The 21747-nt window shown below is 43.3% G+C and overlaps 1 protein-coding gene across 5 annotated transcripts in view; it reads left to right on the top strand.

Annotated features, from left to right (window-relative positions):
• The window catches only part of LOC126284782 (putative fatty acyl-CoA reductase CG5065), a 192888-nt gene that overhangs the window by 151394 nt on the left and 19747 nt on the right, over positions 1–21747 (top strand). For all 5 annotated transcript variants that reach the window (XM_049983945.1, XM_049983946.1, XM_049983947.1 and 2 more), the window contains one exon: positions 19537–19785. In XM_049983945.1, coding sequence (XP_049839902.1) covers positions 19537–19785 — 249 coding nt within the window. The remainder of the gene's footprint in view (positions 1–19536; positions 19786–21747) is intronic.

Genomic DNA, 21747 nt, shown 5'->3' with positions numbered 1-21747 from the left:
CCATCGCAGTCTTTAACACAGGGAGCATGCCGCGACAGCGTGGACGTGAACCGTATGTGCAGTTGACGGACTTTGAGCGAGGGCGTATAGTGGTCATGCGGGAGGCCGGGTGGACGTACCGCCGAATTGCTCAACACGTGGGGCGTGAGGTCTCCACAGTACATCGATGTTGTCGCCAGTGGTCGGCGGAAGGTGCACGTTCCCCCTCGATCTGGGACCGGACCGCAGCGACGCACGGATGCACGCCAAGACCGTAGGATCCTACGCAGTGCCGTAGGGGACCGCACCGCCACTTCCCAGCAAATTAGGGACACTGTTGCTCCTGGGGTATCGGCGAGGACCATTCGCAACCGTCTCCATGAAGCTGGGCTACGGTCCCGCACACCGTTAGGCCGTCTTCTGCTCACGCCCCAACATCGTGCAGCCCGCCTGGAGTGGTGTCGCGACAGGCGTGAATGGAGGGATGAATGGAGACGTGTCGTCTTCAGCGATGAGAGTCGCTTCTGCCTTGGTGCCAATGATGGTCGTATGCGTGTTTGGCGCCGTGCAGGTGAGCGCCACAATCAGTACTGCATACGACCGAGGCTCACAGGGCCAACACCCGGCATCATGGTGTGGGGAGCGATCTCCTACACTGGCCGTACACCTCTGGTGATCGTCGAGGGGACACTGAATAGTGCACGTTACATCCAAACCGTCATCGAACCCATCGTTCTACCATTCCTAGACCGGCAAGGGAACTTGCTGTTCCAACAGGACAATGCACGTCCGGAAGTATCCCGTGCCACCCAACGTGCTCTAGAAGGTGTAAGTCAACTACCCTGACCAGCAAGATCTCCGGATCTGTCCCCCATTGAGCATGTTTGCTACTGGATGAAGCGTCGTCTCACGCGGTCTGCACGCCCAGCACGAACGCTGGTCCAACTGAGGCGCCAGGTGGAAATGTCATGGCAAGCCGTTCCACAGGACTACATCCAGCATCTACGATCGTCTCCATGGGAGAATAGCAGCCTGCATTGCTGCGAAAGGTGGATATACACTGTACTAGTGCCGACATTGTGCATGCTCTGTTGCCTGTGTCTATGTGCCTGTGGTTCTGTCAGTGTGATCATGTGATGTATCTGACCCCAGGAATGTGTCAATAAAGTTTCCCCTTCCTGGGACAATGAATTCACGGTGTTCTTATTTCAATTTCCATGAGTGTATTTTATCTCCGGAACATTTTACCAAAGAGGATTCCATCATCATTTAACCATACAGTAGAGCTGCATGTCCTTGAGAAAAATTACGGCAGTAGTTTCCCCATTTCTTTCAGCCGTTCGCAGTACCAGCACAGCAACGCCCTTTTTGTCGATGTTACAAGGCCAGGTCAGTCAATCATCCAAATTGCTGCCCCTGGAATTACTGAAAAGGCTGCTTCCCCTCTTCAGGAACCACACGTTTGTCTGGCCTCTCAACAGATACCCCTCCATTGTGGTTGCACCTAAGGTACGGCTTATTAATTGTATCGCCCCATCAACGGTAAGGTCCATGGTTCATGGGTGGGGGAAGATAGCTTTGAGGAATGAAATAGTGAAGGCAGCACAATATATAATAGGTAAAAAGACAATGCCTAGTAGAAATTCTTGGCTAACACAAAACGTATTGAATTTAATTGATGAAACGATAAAATACAAAAGTGCAGTAAATAAAGGAGGCGAAAGGGAATACAAACGTCTCAAAAATGAGATCGAAAAGAAGTGCAAAATGGCTTAGCGGGAATGGCTGCAAGACAAATGTAAGGATTTAGGAACATATATCACTAAGCGAAAGATAGATACGGCCTATAGGAAAATGAAAGAGGCCTTTGGAGAAACCACATGTATGAATATCAAGAGCAGAGATGGAAAGCCACTCCTAAGAAAAGAAGGGAAAGCTGAAAGATGGATGGAGTACATAGAGTGTTTATAGAAGGAAGATGTACTTAAGGACAGCATTATAGAAATGGAAGAAGACGTAGATGAAGATGAGATAGGAGATACGATACTGTGAGACGAATTTAACAGAGAACTGAAAGCCGTAAGTTGAAACAAGGCCCCAGGAGTAAACGACATTCCGTTAGAACTACTGACAGCTTTGGGAGAACAGGCCGTGATAAAACTCTTCGACCTGATGAGCAACATATATGAAACACGCAAAATACCCTCAGACTTAAAAATGAATACAATAATTCCAATTCCAAAGACAGGTATGAGTATTATCGAACTATTAGTTTAGTATGTCATGGATGAAAAATACTAACAAGAATTCTTTGCGGAAGAAGGGGTAAACTGCTAGAAGCCGACTTCGGTAAAGATCGGTTTGGATTCCAGAGAAATGAAGGAACACGCTAGGCGATACCGACCCTACGACATATCATAGGAGATAGGTTAAGGAAAGGAAAAACTACGTTTATAGCATTTGCAGACTTAGAGTAAGCTTTGACAATGCTGACTGGAATACTGTCTTTGAGATTCTGAGGGTAGCAGGGGTAAAATACCGGGACGAATGGTTATTTAGAACTTGTAAAAAAACCAGACAGTAGTTATAAGTGTCGAGTGGCATGAAAGGGAAGCACCGGCTGAGAATGGAGTGAGACAGGATTGTAGCCTGTCCCCTGTGCTATTCAATCTATACACGGAGCAAGCAACAAAGAAAAGAAAAGAAAAATTTGGTGTAGAAATTAAAGTTCAGGGAAAAGAAATAATTTTTTGAGGTTTGCCAATGACACTTTCTGAAAGAAAGCAAAGGACTTCGAAGAGCAGTTGAACGAAATCGACAGGGTCTTGAAAGGAGGCTGTAAGATGATCATCAACAAAAGCAAAACAAGGATAATGATGGACGAAGTAGAGAGGATTAAAATGTAGACTAGCAATGGCAAAAAAAAAGCGTTTCAGTAGAAGAGAAATTAGTTAACATCATGAATAGATTCAGGTGCCAGGAGGTCTTTGCTGAAAGTATTTGTATGGCCTGTAACCATGTGCGAAAGTGAAACATGGACGATAAACATTTTAGACAAAAAGAGAACAGAAGATTTTGAAATGCTACAGAAGAATGCTGAAGATTAGATGGATAGATCACGTAGCTAATGAGGAACTGCTGAACAGAACTGAGGAGCAAAGAAATTTGTAGCACAACCTGACTGGAACATGGGATCGGTTGGTAGGACAAATTCTGAGACATCAATGGATCACCAGTTTAGTACTGGAGGGAAGTTTGTGTGTGTGTGTGTGTGTGTGTGTGTGTGTGTGTGTGTGTGTGTGTGTGTGTGTGTGTGTGTGTATATGTGTGTGAGGGGAGGGGGGCGGAATCGTAGAGGGAGACCAAGAGATGAATAAAGTAGGCGGATTCTGAAGGATGTTGGTTGAAGTAGTTACTCGGCGATGCTTGGACAGTATACAGTAGCTTGTAGAGTTGCATCAAACCTATCGTCGGAATGAAGAACACAATAACGACAGTTCGGTAACTAGATACAGAGCGCTGATGACATCTTCATTTTCACAGCACTGTGAGGAATTTGTCGTAAGGCTATTAAAACTCAAATCTTTTTAAAGATACTCTCAATTCATTGGAAATGAACTGCTCGGTCACACCTGTCATAATTTGATCGCTTCCTACTTGAATCTCTAAATATTTTCGCCTGTTGGTTTCTCAGCAATTCACAGTCGCGACTGTTTTCATTTTTGATTCACAAGATTAAGATAACAGAACAGGAGACAGGAACCACAAACGAATTTTCAGCTTTTGCAAAGCCACATGTGGAGTATCACTACCGACATTTGATACACTTGTTTTGTAAATAAAACCGCCTTTTCCTGCTGCCACTTAATTTATTTTTCCCGGACACGTTTCACCTTTTTCTGGTTCTAAGTCATCATCAGTGGGATTCATAACGATACAGTTCTGTTATTTTTAGATTATCAAACAGTTCACGTCGTGATTGTTTATGTAAAAAGTAATTACTTACGATTTTCTGCGCTCTGCGTTTCCTCTCATTTTGTCTGGAGGTCGCACTACCACTTCATTACTGACATATAAGCACAATTTTGAGTTCCGACCTTTTTCTCACCTTTCACCATGTTTCTCTTTCTTTTTTTTGTGGTGTACTATTGTTCTTTTGCCGCTCGATATACACTCCTGGAAATGGAAAAAAGAACACATTGACACCGGTGTGTCAGACCCACCATACTTGCTCCGGACACTGCAAGAGGGCTGTACAGGCAATGATCACACGCCCGGCACAGCGGACACACCAGGAACCGCGGTGTTGGCCGTCGAATGGCGCTAGCTGCGCAGCATTTGTGCAACGCCGCGCGTCAGTGTCAGCCAGTTTGCCGTGGCATACGGAGCTCCATCGCAGTTTTTAACACTGGTAGCATGCCGCGACAGCGTGGACGTGAACCGTATGTGCAGTTGACGGACTTTGAGCGAGGGCGTATAGTGGGCATGCGGGAGGCCGGGTGGACGTACCGCCGAATTGCTCAACACGTGGGGCGTGAGGTCTCCACAGTACATCGATGTTGTCGCCAGTGGTCGGCGGAAGGTGCACGTGCCCGTCGACCTGGGACCAGACCGCAGCGACGCACGGATGCACGCCAAGACTGTAGGATCCTACGCAGTGCCGTAGGGGACCGCACCGCCACAACCCAGCAAATTAGGGACATTGTTGCTCCTGGGGTATCGGCGAGGACCATTCGCAACCGTCTCCATGAAGCTGGGCTACGGTCCCACACACCGTTAGGCCGGCTTCCGCTCACGCCCCAACATCGTGGAGCCCGCCTCCAGTGGTGTCGCGACAGGCGTGAATGGAGGGCCGAATGGAGACGTGTCGTCTTCAGCGATGAGAGTCGCTTCTGCCTTGGTGCCAATGATGGTCATATGCGTGTTTGGCGCCGTGCAGGTGAGCGCCACAATCAGGACTGCATACGACCGAGGCACGCAGGGCCAACACCCGGCATCATGGTGTGGGGAGCGATCTCCTACACTGGCCGTACACCTCTGGTGATCGTCGAGGGGACACTGAATAGTGCACGGTACATCCAAACCGTCATCGAACCCATCATTCTACCATTCCTAGACCGGCAAGGGAACTTGCTGTTCCAACAGGACAATGCACGTCCGCATGTATCCCGTGCCACCCAACGTGCTCTAGAAGGTGTAAGTCAACTACCCTGGCCAGCAAGATCTCCGGATCTGTCCCCCATTGAGCATGTTTGGGTCTGGATGAAGCGTCGTCTCACGCGGTCTGCACGTCCAGCACGAACGCTGGTCCAACTGAGGTGCCAGGTGGAAATGTCATGGCAAGCCGTTCCACAGGACTACATCCAGCATCTCTACGATCGTCTCCATGGGAGAATAGCAGCCTCCATTGCTGCGAAAGGTAGATATACACTGTACTAGTGCCGACATTGTGCATGCTCTGTTGCCTGTGTCTATGTGCCTGTGGTTCTGTCAGTGTGATCATGTGATGTATGTGACCCCAGGAATGTGTCAATAAAGTTTCCCCTTCCTGGGACAATGAATTCACGGTGTTCTTATTTCAATTTCCAGGAGTGTATCTGTTTCTTCGGACACTGTGCTTTTAACAACGTAAATATCACAACTTCATTACGTGTTTCTTCCTCTTTGGTGTGTTTACTTACTTGCTGCCAACCTATCGACGTATATGTCCCAAACCAGCTTCTGTTCATGATGTTTATATCGTGTGTCTTTATGAAAGAGAGAGAGAGAGAGAGAGAGAGAGAGAGAGAGAGAGAGAGAGAGCTTTCGAGTGTGTACATATCTGTGTGTGTGTGTGTGTGTGTGTGTGTGTGTGTGTGTGTGTGTTTTGGGGGATGGTGGTTTCAGTTGTAGGATGTTGAATATGAATGTACTACTGTTAGTGAGTGGCTAAAATCTTTGGTGACAAGTGTTTTGACTTTTCGTTTCAGTGTTCTGTGGAGGGGTTCGTGGATAAGTGAATGTAAAGATGTTGGTTGGTATTACTATTGTATTGGATGGTATTATTATATTAATCCTTTCTGGAAGCGTTATTCTATTATTTTATCTTTTAATGGAAACAATGAATTGTTTGGAATGTGTACTTGACCAGTCAATAGTGTTTTACTTTTTGCTTTGGATTTCAGTATATGGTAATTTTTTTGCAGGGTTAGAAGGTGTTTTTTTATTGTTAATTCTAATTATTTTCATGTCTTCTTCTCTAGTGGTTGGTTTGTGGTCATGTTCTCTTAGGTTTTCTGAAAATGTGGAGTGGTTTGTCCCATATTTCCAGGCTCTCAAGTGTTCTTTATATGTGACATTAAATGTTCTACCTGTTTGTCTTATGCATCTGCCTTCACAAGTGTTACACTGTAGTTGATATATACCAGCTTTCTAGTATATGTCTATGTTTTTTGTCAGTTTTGTGGTGTATATCCTTATACAATTCTTTGTTATGTATATGTTTATTCCCTGCCTTTTGGAAATATTTGTGATTTTATGAATGAGTTTGTGTTTGTGTGTCATTGTGTACCATCTCGTGTTTTCTTTCATCTTTTTCTGATTATCCTGTGTAATTGTTATGGGACTGGATGTTTGGTTCTGTTGTGTTGTTGTCTGCGGTTTGGTGCTTTCTGCTTGTATTTTATTTTTAATTTTGTTGTTTAGTTTTGTGACTTGTTACTATTATAACCATTGTTATGTGCTATCTGTATTATTATGAACAGTTCTTATTGGTAGTTTTCTGTGGTGAGTGGCATTGTGTTGAGTCTATGGAGGATGTGTCCTGTTTCTGCTAGTACATTCATATTCAACACGCTACAACTGAAACATATACACACTCTTCAGCTTACTCTCTCTCTCTCATAAAGCGACATGATAAACTTCATGAATAGAAGTGGGTTTTGAAAATATACGTCGTTAGGTTGGCAACAGGTTGATAAACAAACTAAAGAGGAGAAACAAGTAATGTAGTTGCAATATTTACGTTGTTAAAAGCACAGCATCCGAAGAAATAGTTATATCGAGCGGTAAAAGAACAATAATACACGACGCAAAAGGAGAAACATGGTGAAGAGTGTGATAAATGTCGGAACTCAAAATTGTCCTTATATGTCGGCAATAAAGTGGTAGCGCGACCTCCAGACCAGATGAGAGGAAAAGCAGAGCACAGCAAATCGTCAGTAATCGCGATGTGAACTGTTTGATAATCTAAACATAACATAACTGTATCTTACTAGATCCCACTGATGATGGCTTAGAACAAGAAAAAGCTGAAACGCACCTGGGAAAAGTAAATTGACAGCAGGAAAAGGCGTTTTTATTTACAAAACAAGCATTTCTGTCCTTGACGCGGAGGATGGCGATGCAAAAAAATTTGTCATTTGATACACACATAGAAAGTTTTTAAATAGTCCTGAAATCCAGTTATGGTGCATTGGCTTCTGAAGCGCACAAGGTCATGCTTCGCCTTCGATGCTGATACGGAAAATACGAACAGAACAGACTGAAGTCTGTTCTTGTGGTCGTAATTCGATTTCATCATGGAACGTAACGTTATCAGTGTGTACAGTGATTTCGCCATCCCATTGGAGCAGGGAAAGCTAGTCCATGGCAGGGTTCTTCGAGAAGAGAGTTTGCAGTCAATTCAAAAACTATCTACATAATCATTTCATACATCTTATACCTACTAGGTAAATGCAAGAGATTCTGACACTAACGGCTAATACTTAACTATCATTTCGCTGATTATATTGCTCCTGTGAAAGGAACTGAAAATCATCGTGACTGTGTGTAACTGCTAAGGTATCGGACTGAGTTTCCTTTCTCGTTGATGAACAGAAGTAGCAGTACAAATGGGAATGAAACCGAGGTTCTGTTAGTTATGAAGTAAACTGCAATTTGTTGTTGTTGTGGTCTTCAGTCCTGAAACTGGTTTGATGCAGCTTTCCATGCTACTCTATCCTGTGCAAGCTTCTTCATCTTCCAGTACCTACTGCAACCTACATCCTTCTGAATCTGCTTAGTGTAGTCATCTCTTGGTCTCCCTCTACGATTTTTACCCTCCACGCTTCCCTCCAATACTACATTGGTGATCCCTTGATGCCTCAGAACATGTCCTACCAGCCGGTCCCTTCTTCTGGTCAAGTTGTGCCACAAACTTCTCTTCTCCCCAATCCGATTCAATACTTCCTCATTAGTTATGTGATCTACCCACCGAATCTTCAGCATTCTTCTGTAGCACCACATTTCGAAAGCTTCTATTCTCTTCTTGTCCAAACTATTTATCGTCATGATTCACTTCCATACATGGCTACACGCCAAACAAATACTTTCAGAAATGACTTTCTGACACTTAAATCTATACTAGATGTTAACAAACTTCTCTTCTTCAGAAACGCTTTTCTTGCCATTGACAGTCTACATTTTATATCCTCTCTACTTCGACCATCATCAGTTATTTTGCTCCCCAAATAGCCAAACTCCTTTACTACTTTAAGTGTCTCACTTCCTAATCTAATTCCTTCAGCATCACCCGACTTAATTCGACTACATTCCATTATCCTCGTTTTGCTTTTGTTGATGTTCATCTTATATCCTCCTTTCAAGACACTATCCATTCCATTCAACTGCCCTTCCAAGTCCTTTGCTGTCTCTGACAGAATTACGATGTCATCGGCGAACCTCAAAGTTTTTATTTCGTCTCCATGGACTTTTTCTTTTGTTTCCTTCACTGCTTGCTCAATATACAGATTGAATAACATTAGGGATAGACTACAGCCCTGTCTCACTCCCTTCCCACCACTGCTACCCTTTCATCTCCCTCGACTCTTATAACTGCCATCTGCTTTCTGTACAAATTGTAAATAGCCTTTCGCTCCCTGTATTTTACCCCTGCCACCTGCAGAATTTTAAAGAGAGTATTCCAGTCAACATTGTCAAAAGATTTCTCTAAGTCTACAAATGCTAGAAACGTAGGTTTGCCCTTCCTTAATCTAGCTTCTAAGATAAGTCGTAGGGTCAGTATTGCCTCACGTGTTCCAACATTTCTACGGAATCCAAACTGATCTTCACCGAGGTCGGCTTCTACTAGTTTTTCCATTCGTCTGTAAAGAACTCGCGTTAGTATTTTGCAGCTGTGACTTATTAAACTGATAGTTCGGTAATTTTCACATCTGTCAACACCTGCTTTCTTTGGGATTGGAATTATTATATTCTTCTTGAAGTCTGACGGTATTTCGCCTGTCTCATACATCTTGCTCAACAGATGGTAGAGTTTTGTCAGGACTGTCTCTCCCAAGGCAGTCAGTAGTTCCAATGGAATGTTGTCTACTCCAGGGGCCTTGTTTCGACTCAGGTCTTTCAGTGCTCTGTCAAACTCTTCACGCAGTATCGTATCTCCCATTTCATCTTCATCTACATCCTCTTCCATTTCCATAATATTGTCCTCAAGTACATCGCCCTTGTATAGACCCTCTATATACTCCTTCCACCCTTCTGCTTTCCCCTCTTTGATTAGGACTGGGTTTCCATCTCAGCTCTTGCTATTCATACAAGTGGCTCTCTTTTCTCCAAACGTGTCTTTAATTTTCCTGTAGGCTGTATCTATCTTACCCCTAGTGAGATAAGCCTCCACATCCTTACATTTGTCCTCTAGCCATGTCTGCTTAGCCATTTTGCACTTCCTATCGATCTCAATTTTGACACGTTTGTATTCTCTTTTGCCTGCTTCACTTACTGCATTTTTATATTTTCTCAATTCATCAATTAAATTCAATATTTCTTCTGTTACCCAAGGATTTCTACTAGCCCTCGTCTTTCTACCTACTTGATCCTCTGCTGCCTTCACTACTTCATCCCTCAAAGCTACCCATTCTTCTTCTATTGTATTTCTTTCCCCCATTCCTGTCAATTGCTCCCTTATGCTCTCCTTGAAACTCTGTACAGCCTCTGATTTAGTCAGTTTATCCAGGTCCCATCTCCTTAAATTCCCACCTTTTTGCAGTTTCTTCAGTTTTAATCTACAGGTCATAACCAACAGATTGTGGTCAGAGTCCACATCTGCCCCTGGGAATGTCTTACAATTTAAAACCTGGTTCCTAAATCTCTGTCTTACCATTATATAATCTATCTGATATCTTTTAGTATCCCCAGGGTTCTTCCATGTATACAGCCTTCTTTTATGATTCTTGAACCAAGTGTTAGCTATGATTAAGTTGTGCTCTGTGCAAAATTCTACCAGGCGGCTTCCTCTTTCATTTCTTTGCCCCAGTCCATATTCACCTACTACGTTTCCTTCTCTCCCTTTTCCTACTACCGAATTCCAGTCACCCATGACTATTAAATTTTCGTCACCCTTCACTATCTGAATAATTTCTTTTATTTTATCATACATTTCTTCAATTTCTTCGTCATCTGCAGAGCTAGTTGGCATATAAACTTGTACTACTGTAGTAGGTGTGGGCTTCATATCTATCTTGGCCACAATAAAGCGTTCACTATGTTGTTTGTAGTAGCTTACCCGCATTCCTATTTTCCTATTCATTATTAAACCTACTCCTGCATTACCCCTATTTGATTTTGTGTTTATAACCCTGTAGTCACCTGCCCAGAAGTCTTGTTCCTCCTGCCACCGAACTTCACTAATTCCCACTATATCTAACTTTAACCTATCCATTTCCCTTTTTAAATTTTCTAACCTACCTGCCCGATTAAGGGATCTGACATTCCACGCTCCGACCCGTAGAGCGCCAGTTTTCTTTCTCCTGATAACGACATCCTCTTGAGTAGTCCCCGCCCGGAGATCCGAATGGGGGAATATTTTACCTCCGGAATATTTCACCCAAGAGGATGCCATCATCATTTAATCATACAGTAAAGCTGCATGCCCTCGGGAAAAATTACGGCTGTAGTTTCCCCTTGCTTTCAGCCGTTCGCAGTTCCAGCACAGCAAAGCTGTTTTGGTTATTGTTACAAGGCCAGATCAGTCAATCATCCAGACTGTTGCCCGTGCAACTACTATAAAAGGAAATCTCATCACTATTTCAGTATTCTACTTCTTGCCACATTGTTTTAACCAAATGATTCTCTTTTACTTCAGTCTACTCTTCGTCATAACTAAGTTGTGATTTGAATCTATAGTTGGAATCTTATCATGTTGCCAGGCCTTTACCACGTATACCGCCTCCTCTCGTGATTTTTGAAGAGTTTTCTCCCTATTATCAGCTGTAACATATTCCAAAACTCAATTAGTCTTTCTCCTCTCTCATTCCTAACACCAAGCCCGAAACCTGTACTCTCCCATACCTGTTTCTTCCGTTTCGACGTTGACGTTCCAGCCACTCATAATTATTAGATTTTCATCTTTTACATGCTGAATTACGCGTTCAGTACCCTGACATACTTTCTCTACATTTTCGTCTTCTGCTTGTGAAATAAGCATGTGTACATGAACTATTGTTGCCGGCGATGGGTTGTTGTCAGTTCCAATGAGAATAATACTATAACTAAACTGTTCACAGTAACTCAGTCTCCGCTCCACTACAGCTGTAACGTTTGCTTCTACTGTTAACATTACATGACATTCTTCTGACAATAAATCCGCCTCTACTATATCCACATAGCCTAACATGAACAATGAAGACAGAAGACATGGGCGGATGTCAATGTAACTTCGTACATTTACGATTCAGTGGGCCTGCAGTGTATAAAATCTCTCATAGACATTACGTTATAAAATTCAGACTGCCTGCATAGTCGTTTAATGAAGTATTTGATGGGGCAATTATAGTTATTCGTTGCTGCAGATACATGCCATCAGCGGATATGTAAATGATTAGAGTTACAGTTCTCTGTGAGAGGTAGAATGACCACCATGGTGCAGTGGTTCTGACCATCTTTTAATGTTGTTACCAGGCCTTATAAAGTATATATGATGAAACTAAATTTCCTTTAAAGACGTTGAGGACTTGTAGTGGCGACCAAGGACGTTAAGTGTAGCATAGGAACTAATGTCCGGAAACGTACCGTTTTCGAGCTACATGCAAAGTGACACAACAGACTTTCGAATCTCCCGCATTTTCGGCGCCACTGACTATGTTATTACGTACGTCATTCACTAGTCACCTGATGTCCCGCGCCAATTACAGGTTTGTTTACAATCCATGCAGTCGAGTTCGTAATCTACCCAGAGACGCTGTTGCGGTTGTGTCTTTACTCACACTGTACTACTGTACAGAAGTAATCATTCACTACAGTACGGAATGCAAGTTGTATGTAAATTTAATTTTTGGTGTGTTGCTGTTGACCATGGTTGCCATGTTGCCTATGTTGCCCATGGACTGCTCAGTTTGTATATTTTGCTTATTTTTTCATAGTTACACACAACTTCTTCCTGTTTCCTCGATTGATCTGTGTTCAGTTTTTCAAGGCCTACCCACTGTGCCAAATTATAACTAAATCTGAGGGGAGTGCGATGGGGAGGTTCCCTTGTAAGTTCTAGGGGACTGATGACCTCAGATGTTAAGGCCAATAGTGCTCAGAGCCATTTGAACAGAAGTGTTCTCAGTTTCGACAACAGTCATGTGCAGTCTGATGAAAACCTAGATGTTGAGCCTCCCCCCCCCCCTCCCCCCTCAATTGTGTTTCAGGAACGATACGCTATGAAAATTGTGGCAAGGTTACTGGGACTGGGCCATACCTTCTTCCACCACATCTCATAAGTGCCGCATACTTGAAATTCGTTAATAGCAAACCTCAAGGGCTCTTGGAAGATGTGCCAGTGCATATGCATCAGGACTCTGCTTCCAGCAAGATGGTGTATCACCCTATGTTTCACATGAAGTCCGACATTATTTGATTTGAACTGCGTCAGATGTTGAGTGACTACTGTGATGAACACTTGTGGGACACCAGTCAAGTGAGACAGCAGTAGACAGAGTTTGGAAAACCGTCTCGTTGCGGGTGTCCATTTGGCCACCATGCATTATTCAGATTTGTGGTACATTCGAATGTGACAGTGGCCCGATTTTGGCTTGCATGGTGTGACGTCCGTTGGGGACTCGTGACGTCGTATACAAAAAATTATTTATATATATTACATGTATATTTTTATTTTTAATTTATCAGCATGATTTTTCTCTCAGGGATATTGTCTTTTATCACTTTTACTTACGTGCATAAGTAAATATGAAACGGGTTCTTGAAGGGCCTCAGTTATTCATGTACCAACTTTAGATTTTGAACGTGATGACTAAAATATAGTTACCCGTAACGGAATTGAATGTAATTTTGTTAATTTCTATTTACTGACTGCAAACCAAGGCTTGAGAGAATTTCGGTTGTTGCCGTGGAGCGGCCTTAATAAAACTTACTGAATTCATGGAATCTGTATAGTTTAAAAACATGAACTTTAACGTTAATTATCTGTTGCAATTTAAAAAGATTCTTATAACGAAATCTCTCGCATTTATAGTTACTGTTAACACTTTGAAAAATAAATTAACACTTCGGCGCGTAATGGCCGACCAGAGGTTGCATCGGAAGATGAGCTTCTCGCAGCGCAAATTACTGAAAAAATGCTTATTAAAAATAATTAGCCACTGCGAGCATTTGAGGTGACAACTATTACAAAGAAATTAATTTTGTAATAATAATAATAATTTTATTTTGGCAATGAATATGAATAACTTACATAAAATATGTATAACCGCGCAATGGCTGCCTTCCGTATAGCGAAACAAAACAGTGTGTGTCTCACCAAACGTCCTTTCTCCTCGGCCGTACAATCGCGTCTCTTTTGATCCTTTTTTGTTTTCATAGACATTGAATAAAGATGCTATCTCTGCATATCAGTTGTTTCAAGAACATTAACTATATCTTTTACACTAATTATATTCATAAAATACGTAAACTACGATTTACAACCGCTAAAAATGTCAATATTTATGTGATGTACCGTCACAATGGGAACGTAAGGGCAGGTGTACTTGTCTTCAAGGTTCTGATAGACCGTGTCTGACCACCAAAAGGGAGGAACGCTGTTTTGTGCACCAGGCACATTGCAATCCCTCTACCTGTACTCTTGCCATCAGATAACAAGTAACTGACGTCCTGAAACCATCTGTGCCTTAACACACCACTGGCTCAAGACAAGCAGGCAGACTAGAGAATTACTGTCACACACTAGGGCTGCCAGTAACATACAAGAAAAATGGCTGTATTTGGAGTGCAGCCGTAAGCATGTTCTGCTAATGAATGAAGTCGCATTGAGTTCATCGATGACGTTCTAAACTACCCCAGACGGCCATAACCGGCCAGTACGACGGTGGCGGGGGAAAGATCCTGTTCTTTTAATGTTGCAGAGGGGACAGAGGCACTACTACTGGTGCTTTTGTGTGAGAAGCCGTTGGGTATGACTGCAGGGAACGGCTTATAGTGAGTGAGGGAACTCTGACGACACAATGGTACCTTACGGAAGCCAGTATACTCCTATGTGTAACATCTCATGTGACGGTATCTTGGTGCCATTTTTCTAAAGGAGAATGCACGTCCGCATGTACGACCTGTTTGTATGCATTCACTGTGCGACTTCCACGGCGAGCAATATCCGCAGATTTGTCTCCGATACAACGTGTGCAGAACCAGCTCGAACGTTAACCCCATCCCATCGCCAATATCCAGCATACCAAGAAGCAGTTCCAACAATTTTGGGCCAGGTTGTCTCAGGAGAGTATATACCATGGCTACCTGATAGCCTTACTAACCGAATCAGTGCATTATATAGACCAGAAGGGACGCAAGTTATACTGCTAAGTGGTCTCTGCCAAGTTCTTCGTAAATTTGACTCGATTTCGTAATTATTGAAATAACAGTACATGCCCTCTTAACCCGTGAGGTTTCATTTCGTTTCCTGATCCGTTTCTGAATACTTATTTTTTTTTCAGGCACTGTATACTGAGTCTTTGCATTTCCCTTTTCAGATTTCCTGGTTTTCCTACAGCATTCAGACTTTTGATGTTCTGTGGTCCGTATCGTAGAATGTTACCTTTTTGTTGGCGATCCAATCGTTTTCAGATTTCCTAGTTTTCCTACCGCATTTAGATTTTTGATGTTCTGTGGTCCGTATCCTAGAATGTTACCTTTTTGTTAGTGATCCAATCCTTTTCAGATTTCCTAGTTTTCCTACCGCATTCAGACTTTTGATGTTCTGTGGTCCGTATCGTAGAATGTTACCTTTCTGTTGGCGATCCAATCCTTTTCAGATTTCCTAGTTTTCCTACCCCATTTAGACTTCTGATGTTCTGTGGTCCGTATCGTAGAATGTTACCTTTTTGCTGGTGATCCAACCTCTTTTCCATAGCTATCCCCTACTTGGCGGTTGTCTATCGGAGATCCGAATGGGTGAGTAATCCGGGATGTTTTTCCAATGGTGGTCTCCACTGCCTTCTCCATCGTCAAAGCACTAATCACTGGTGATTCTTCCACCTTTTAGGAAATTTTATTATAACAATATTTACAATTTTGTTAGTCTATATTAGTTAAGCTTTTATCGTGTATGTGTGTCTGTTTTCGTGTGTGTTTGTGTGTGCAGGTGTGTAATGGCTGCCCTTAATTAAAATTCCAATTTCAAAACAGTGTAGAAAGAGAACCACTGCTCAGAACGACGTCAGATTTGAACGTCATGTTGTTGACGCAGGAGGAAATGCCACAGAATAAAAATATTCAACAATACTTAATATTTTACCAATAGATAAACCTGTAAAGGTCTTAACATGAATGGGGCCGGATACAAATGGCATATGAATCGCAGTACGACATTTATGCTTTGAGTTGCACATTACACCATCCGTACCGATCAATGTGCATGACCACACAAGTTCGGCAGTCAACAGTTGTGGCACTATTACTTAAGTAAGCCCATCCAACCACGGCAAGGCCGTACCACATAGGGTGGGAAAAATAGTTTTTCAACTGTCCCGAGGTAAAACACCGCATAAAAACCAAAATGACATTTTAATAGCCCTGGGACCAAGAACAGCACAAAAGGCAAAACAATATCGGTTTCTAACCGTCGTGAGATTGGCGCAAGATATGTTCAGTATGCCGTCCATCGTTTTCTGTCATAAGCTGAAATCGAAAAACACCATTTTCTACAACATCGGAGTGTGTCGCGAGTCACATTCAGAACGCGTTGCGCAATGCGTGCCTTCGATTCAGCTATGTTCATAGTTGGAACACTAAACACACCTTTCAGATAACCCCACAGCCATAACTTATACGGATTAACATCAGATGATCTGGACGGCCAGGCTGTAGGGAGAAGAGCCCAAAATTCTAGCACTTCTGGAAGAAGTGTGCAGCAGTCGATTCAAAGGCTTTGCAATGTGCGGGATGGGCCTCATCTCGCATAAAAATGATCCTACCCACACATTCGTCCTGTTAAAGGGTTGAACTGACTTTGGTGAGCAAAAGATTCTCATAGTGTTTACCAGTTACGGTACAGGTAACCAGATTCGCGCGACTCGTCTCTTCGAAAAATTGCGACCGTACAATAAACCATGCTGTCAACCGGCAAGACACAGTCATCTTTGCAGAATGAAGTAGTATCGGTTGACGAGCGTGCGCATTTTCCGTTGCCTGTATTCTGCAATTTTGAGTATTGACATGTCCTTGGAAATGGCCTTCGTCTCTCCACAGGATGTTCTGTGGCCATTCATTGTCCACTTCAATGTGAGCGAGAAATTACAGAGCGAAGGTTTGGCCTGCTGGCAGATCAGCAGGTGGCAGCTCATGGACATGGCTCTTTTTTTGTATGGACAGCAGTGCAGGACGTTTCGTAGAATTTTATGCACCATGGTCGCAGGCATGTCCAACATTCGGGCAATTCTCCGAGTGCTGCACGTTTGCACACCACCTCTCGACCTTTGCTGCAATACTGTGGCCACATCGTCAACAGAAACGGAATCAACTGTTTTCCTAGCTGTGTCACGCTGGAAGCATATCCTAGGTGACTATAAAATCCAAGAAGCTTGTGCCTATATTTTACATACAGTTGGCTATATAAGACAGCTTCCCTGTCTCGTAGTTCATAACTTCATTACCCTATTACTTTTATGATTTTAAAATTATTTGGACTCACGCACAAGCTTCTTGGATTTTATTCGTGAATTAAATCCAATTACATAGGATCTGCTTCGTACAAAGGGCATGTTGTCAGGCAGGACGTAATACAGATCTCTGCCTTCTAAACTTAACTTTATGCCATTATTGTCTTTATATTTTAAAATTCGCTTGGATGTAGAGTTAGCGTTTTGATATTTCTGATCTACAGTTCTTTTGACATGTCTACAACCTGGCTTGCTAACGATGACGTTTTCAATTACTTACTGTTATTGTTTTGGCAATTACGATTGCGTGTTGTTGTATGACTACAGCTAACGACGCTGTCCAACGTTTATTCACAGCCTTTTCGTATTTTGAACAGTATTTTACGTGATAAGCATTAACATAGTTTATAGTACACTGTTAAATGGCTCTGTCTAATATTCACTTTTACATCTAGAATTGGCTCCCCATTACTTTTTCTCAGGTGTTGTACAATGTTTTTGTATTCTACTAGATTGCATGTTATTTTCTTAGGCTATGTTTGCTACATGTGTTACAGAACTAGTTATGGAACTTTAATTTTGATAGAAAAATGGCTCTAAAGTCATTAGAAATTTTTACTTTTAAAAATATTTTTATTTAATAAATCACATTAAGTCTCTCCCTTTGACCATGTCAGGATTCGTTCTAGATTTATGTCTATCAGTCCACGAAGTCTTTCTTTCTTTCTTCTTTCTTTTGCTGGTACCTTGTCCCACGGTGTCGCAGGATCGGCACGGTTAGGAACGAATTTGGCAAGGTTAGTTTTTAAGTGGTGGCCGATGCCGTTCCTGCCACCTCTCCATACTCCCCAGGACAGAATTAGTGTACCGCAGATGTCAGTTTCTAGTGTAATACATGGAATAGTGCGAACGTGTTCAGATGTTTGCGAGTCGTGTAACTGAGGCGGAACGTGGGGACCAGCCCAGTATTCACCTAGCGGGATGTGGAAAACCGCCTAAAAACCACATCTGGGCTGGCCGGCACACCAGCCGCCGTCGGTAATCAGCTGGGCGCATTCGATCCGGGGTAAGCGCGCTTACCCGAGTCCAGGAAGCAGCGCATTAGTGCTCTTTTTTTTTTAACCTAAGACCGCTTTTTTCTGTACCAACTTTTATTTTGTTTTTTTCTTATTTTTTATCATTTTTGTTTTTGTTAATATTTTTTGTTTTGTTTTCTATTTTTTGGGATGGTAGTGGACCGGTGGGGGTTTTGGGGGCAGAGTGGGCAGGGATTGAAACCCAAGGCCTGACCACAGTGTCTCGTTCACCACCTCTGAGCCTGTGGTGCTTAGGTAAGTGGGAGACACAGGAATCAACAGTACTGGAAGACGTTGTTGTTATTTATTTATTTGCATGTGTTTTTGTAATATCCACTATAATTAAGAAATTGTGTGAATAAATCGGCGAAAGAGAAAAAGAAATATAAATTCTGGGTAAAGAAAAAGAAAAGAAAAAGGAAAAGCAAAAAGAAATAAAATCCGAGCAATCTGCGACGCACTCTCCCATCCCCGGAGGTCAGAAGTAGAATCGATCATAGGCGGTTTAAACTCAGACGCCGCCGGGGAAGGAGGGGTAGGTGCCCTCTGAGCCACGCACCCCCCAACGCAGTGGAGGTCTATCAAAGACCGCTCGAAGATAGTTAGCAAATAATGTTCGATAGCGTGGCGTGTTTTCGAGAGCTGCATGGGCTGTTCGTAAATAGGTCCACAAGTCAAGGCGGGATTTAGGTCCCTCATGAAAGAGACAAGCAGCCGCCCACCCTTTGACCCACGTAATCGCGTGACATTTGGCGGTGGGAAAATGTCTGTCCTCCGGGTATAGGAACATTCGAGGTTCGATTGTGTCTGGTGGCACCCAGAGATAGCAGGAAATTATTTGCTGCACGAAGCGCCATACATCTTGCGATGAGGCACATCTCAGACGGTGTTCATCATTGTCCAGTTGCTGGCAAAGGAGACAAAGAGGGGATTCTGACAAGCCAATGTTGTGCAGTCGCCGCTTCGTGGCAAATATCCTGTTGACTATGGGATAACACAGTGGCCGGACGTTCGTAAGGAGGAAAGGCTGGTGGGCGGTAGTCCACACTATGGGCCACTGGATGGAGGGATGTTTGGGCTCCATCACATTCCGGGGAACACAGCGCAGCAGCAGGCTGTAAAAATCCTTAGTCCTGGGTGGGCGAGAATTTGGGAGACTGGTATGTATGTAACTGTAGTCGACGAAAACTCTCGGCTAACCTGGTGTTTCAGTCCACAAGGCCTCCTCTCTAAGTTATTCTGTTATGTTTGGTGTGTGCTAGTCGTCTGTCGTACGACCAACGGGCACAAGGGCAACCAGGATTCCTACAGATGCTCAGTGCTGTACAATTACTGACTCACCGCTGTGTTGGTTGCAGTCGGGAGTGCACTGAGCGGCCCAAGGTGTACAACTGCGTGGCGACAACCGACGCGCCGCTGACGTACGGTGACTTCGTAAGCAACGTAGTCCGCTGCACGGCAGACTGGCCTCCCAAGGCGGCGGTGTGGTGCTGCTCGGTGCGCAGCACCCGCCACTGGCACGTCTACCTGCTGTGTCGGCTGCTGCTGCAGCTGCTGCCCGCCTACGTCGCCGACTGCATCGCGCTCCTCACGCACCGGAAGCCGCGGTGAGTACCGCACTGTGCTCTCCACCAGACTACCGTAAACGACGTACACTGCCTGATCCAAAGTGTTTGGACATTTACCATTTCATTTTTATTGATAGGTTCCAGTTCTTCCGATCTTCGTGATTCGTCATGTAGGCTTTGGCTTGACAGTGATGGATTGTAGAGCCTGCGATGGAAGTCCTTGACACTTTCTGTAATTTCGTCTCTTGCATTATCAACTTCTCACCAACTGTTCCCAACATTGTGAGTGATAAGCTTGTCTTTTGATTGAACTGAACGAAGGACTCATGTTGAGGTCGGCCTTGAAGGTCTTCTCAATCAGTCTTGTGATCTGCGTCCACTGATCTCTTCTAATTGCATTCTTTCCTTTTTTGTTGAGGTCTATTTTTTTGGCGGCTTCTCTGTCGGTTCTTTCGCTTTTCTTCTGTAAGTTATTCTCTTTCGAGGCTGACTCTCAGATTTTTCTGTTTCTGGAGTGCACTGACTTTCTTTACTGCTGCTGGAATACTGCTGGTGGTTTCTGTCGAGAGTTCTCTGTTTCATCCGTCTTACGTTTCCTATGGCGGTATCTTGTCTACGCTTTAGCTGGACTCATTTATTGTTGAACCCATCATATGTTTTTTCACGAGTCGGGTGTTAATACGTTTCCTGGCTCTAAATTGTCGAAATCGCTACCTACGTAGAAGCAAGTTATGACTAACACATCTGAGTAATTTGATTGTACGATTTGAGGATGTAATCTACTTATTTTTAACCGTGTTGTGAGGCCCACTTTCTTTTCGGATTTCCCTTGCAAAATGTATACAAGCAGTATAAACATCCTTTATTGCTGTTCCGATAATGTTCGTAATTTCTGTCAAGAGTTCGTTCAGTTCCATTCCTCTTAGCTTCTCTGTTGGTTGTTAGTAAAATTCATCATTTGTCCTTTGTGGTTTCACGTTGAAAGTCCCAAATTTCCAATGAAGCAGTGGTCTTCTGAAGACCCCAATCCTATCTTGGTGTTAAAATCACTAAATATTAAGCAATATGTGGTGGGTTCTGAATTATTTGCTGTTGCAGATCTTCATGGAACTGTTAAAGTTCTTTGTCAGTTGAGGTGTAAGCAGGTATGGAGCCACATCTGACTCGAAAACTAAGCTTACTCACCCCGAGTATCACAAAGATCACTCTGTGGGAAATATTAGTCGTTGTGAATGACACTTCGCAGTTTTTCACAAACGCAACTTTTACTGAGGTAAGTTCACAAGGTTGGTGACTGAACAACAAACAGAAAGGTAACAATAACGATGCCAGCAAAATTCTCCTAATTGAGGCAAACAAAAGTTCACTTCTAATTTTCTACAAAGGTTCGTGGTAACAAACACACACACACTCACACACACACACACACACACACACACACACACACACACACACACACTAGTAAGAGTACAATTCAGATACGAAGACGTAATCTTCAGTGGTCAAAGTACACGAGGTCGGCATCCAGAGTGAACTGAACTTCAGGGTTTTTTTTCATTATTGTTATTTCATTCCCCTGCCCCATATGGGCAGGGGAGGGCTGTCAGCGGCACAATCCGCCGCTCTTCATCCGAGTGACACTACAACTAAAACAAGAATAAAATGTTACATACATAAGGAGATAAAGAAGGGGGGACATAAAACAGAGTAAGGGGAGAAAATGGAGGTAAAATATACCTGACATGGAGACGTTCATGGGGGGACAGTTAAAAACAGTCACCAGAAAGTTAAAAAAACACAATTGGCGATTCTTGAAACACAGAGAAGACAGTGAATGCGTAGGCACAGGTTAAAAGTCGGCCACAGTAGTAAAAACACTCCAGAACAACACTCTTACAACCCACTTGGAGCACACACAACGAACAATAAAAACTGCCAGGTGGGACCTGCCGAGGGAAAAGGTCAGAGAGTATGCAAAAGGAGGGGAGAGCAAGGGGCAGC

The sequence above is a fragment of the Schistocerca gregaria genome, chromosome 8 (genome assembly GCF_023897955.1).
Source record: "Schistocerca gregaria isolate iqSchGreg1 chromosome 8, iqSchGreg1.2, whole genome shotgun sequence".
NCBI classification, from domain to species: domain Eukaryota; kingdom Metazoa; phylum Arthropoda; class Insecta; order Orthoptera; family Acrididae; genus Schistocerca; species Schistocerca gregaria.
The sequence above is the reverse complement of the archived record's forward strand: the minus strand, read 5'-3'. Positions and strand labels throughout refer to the sequence as shown.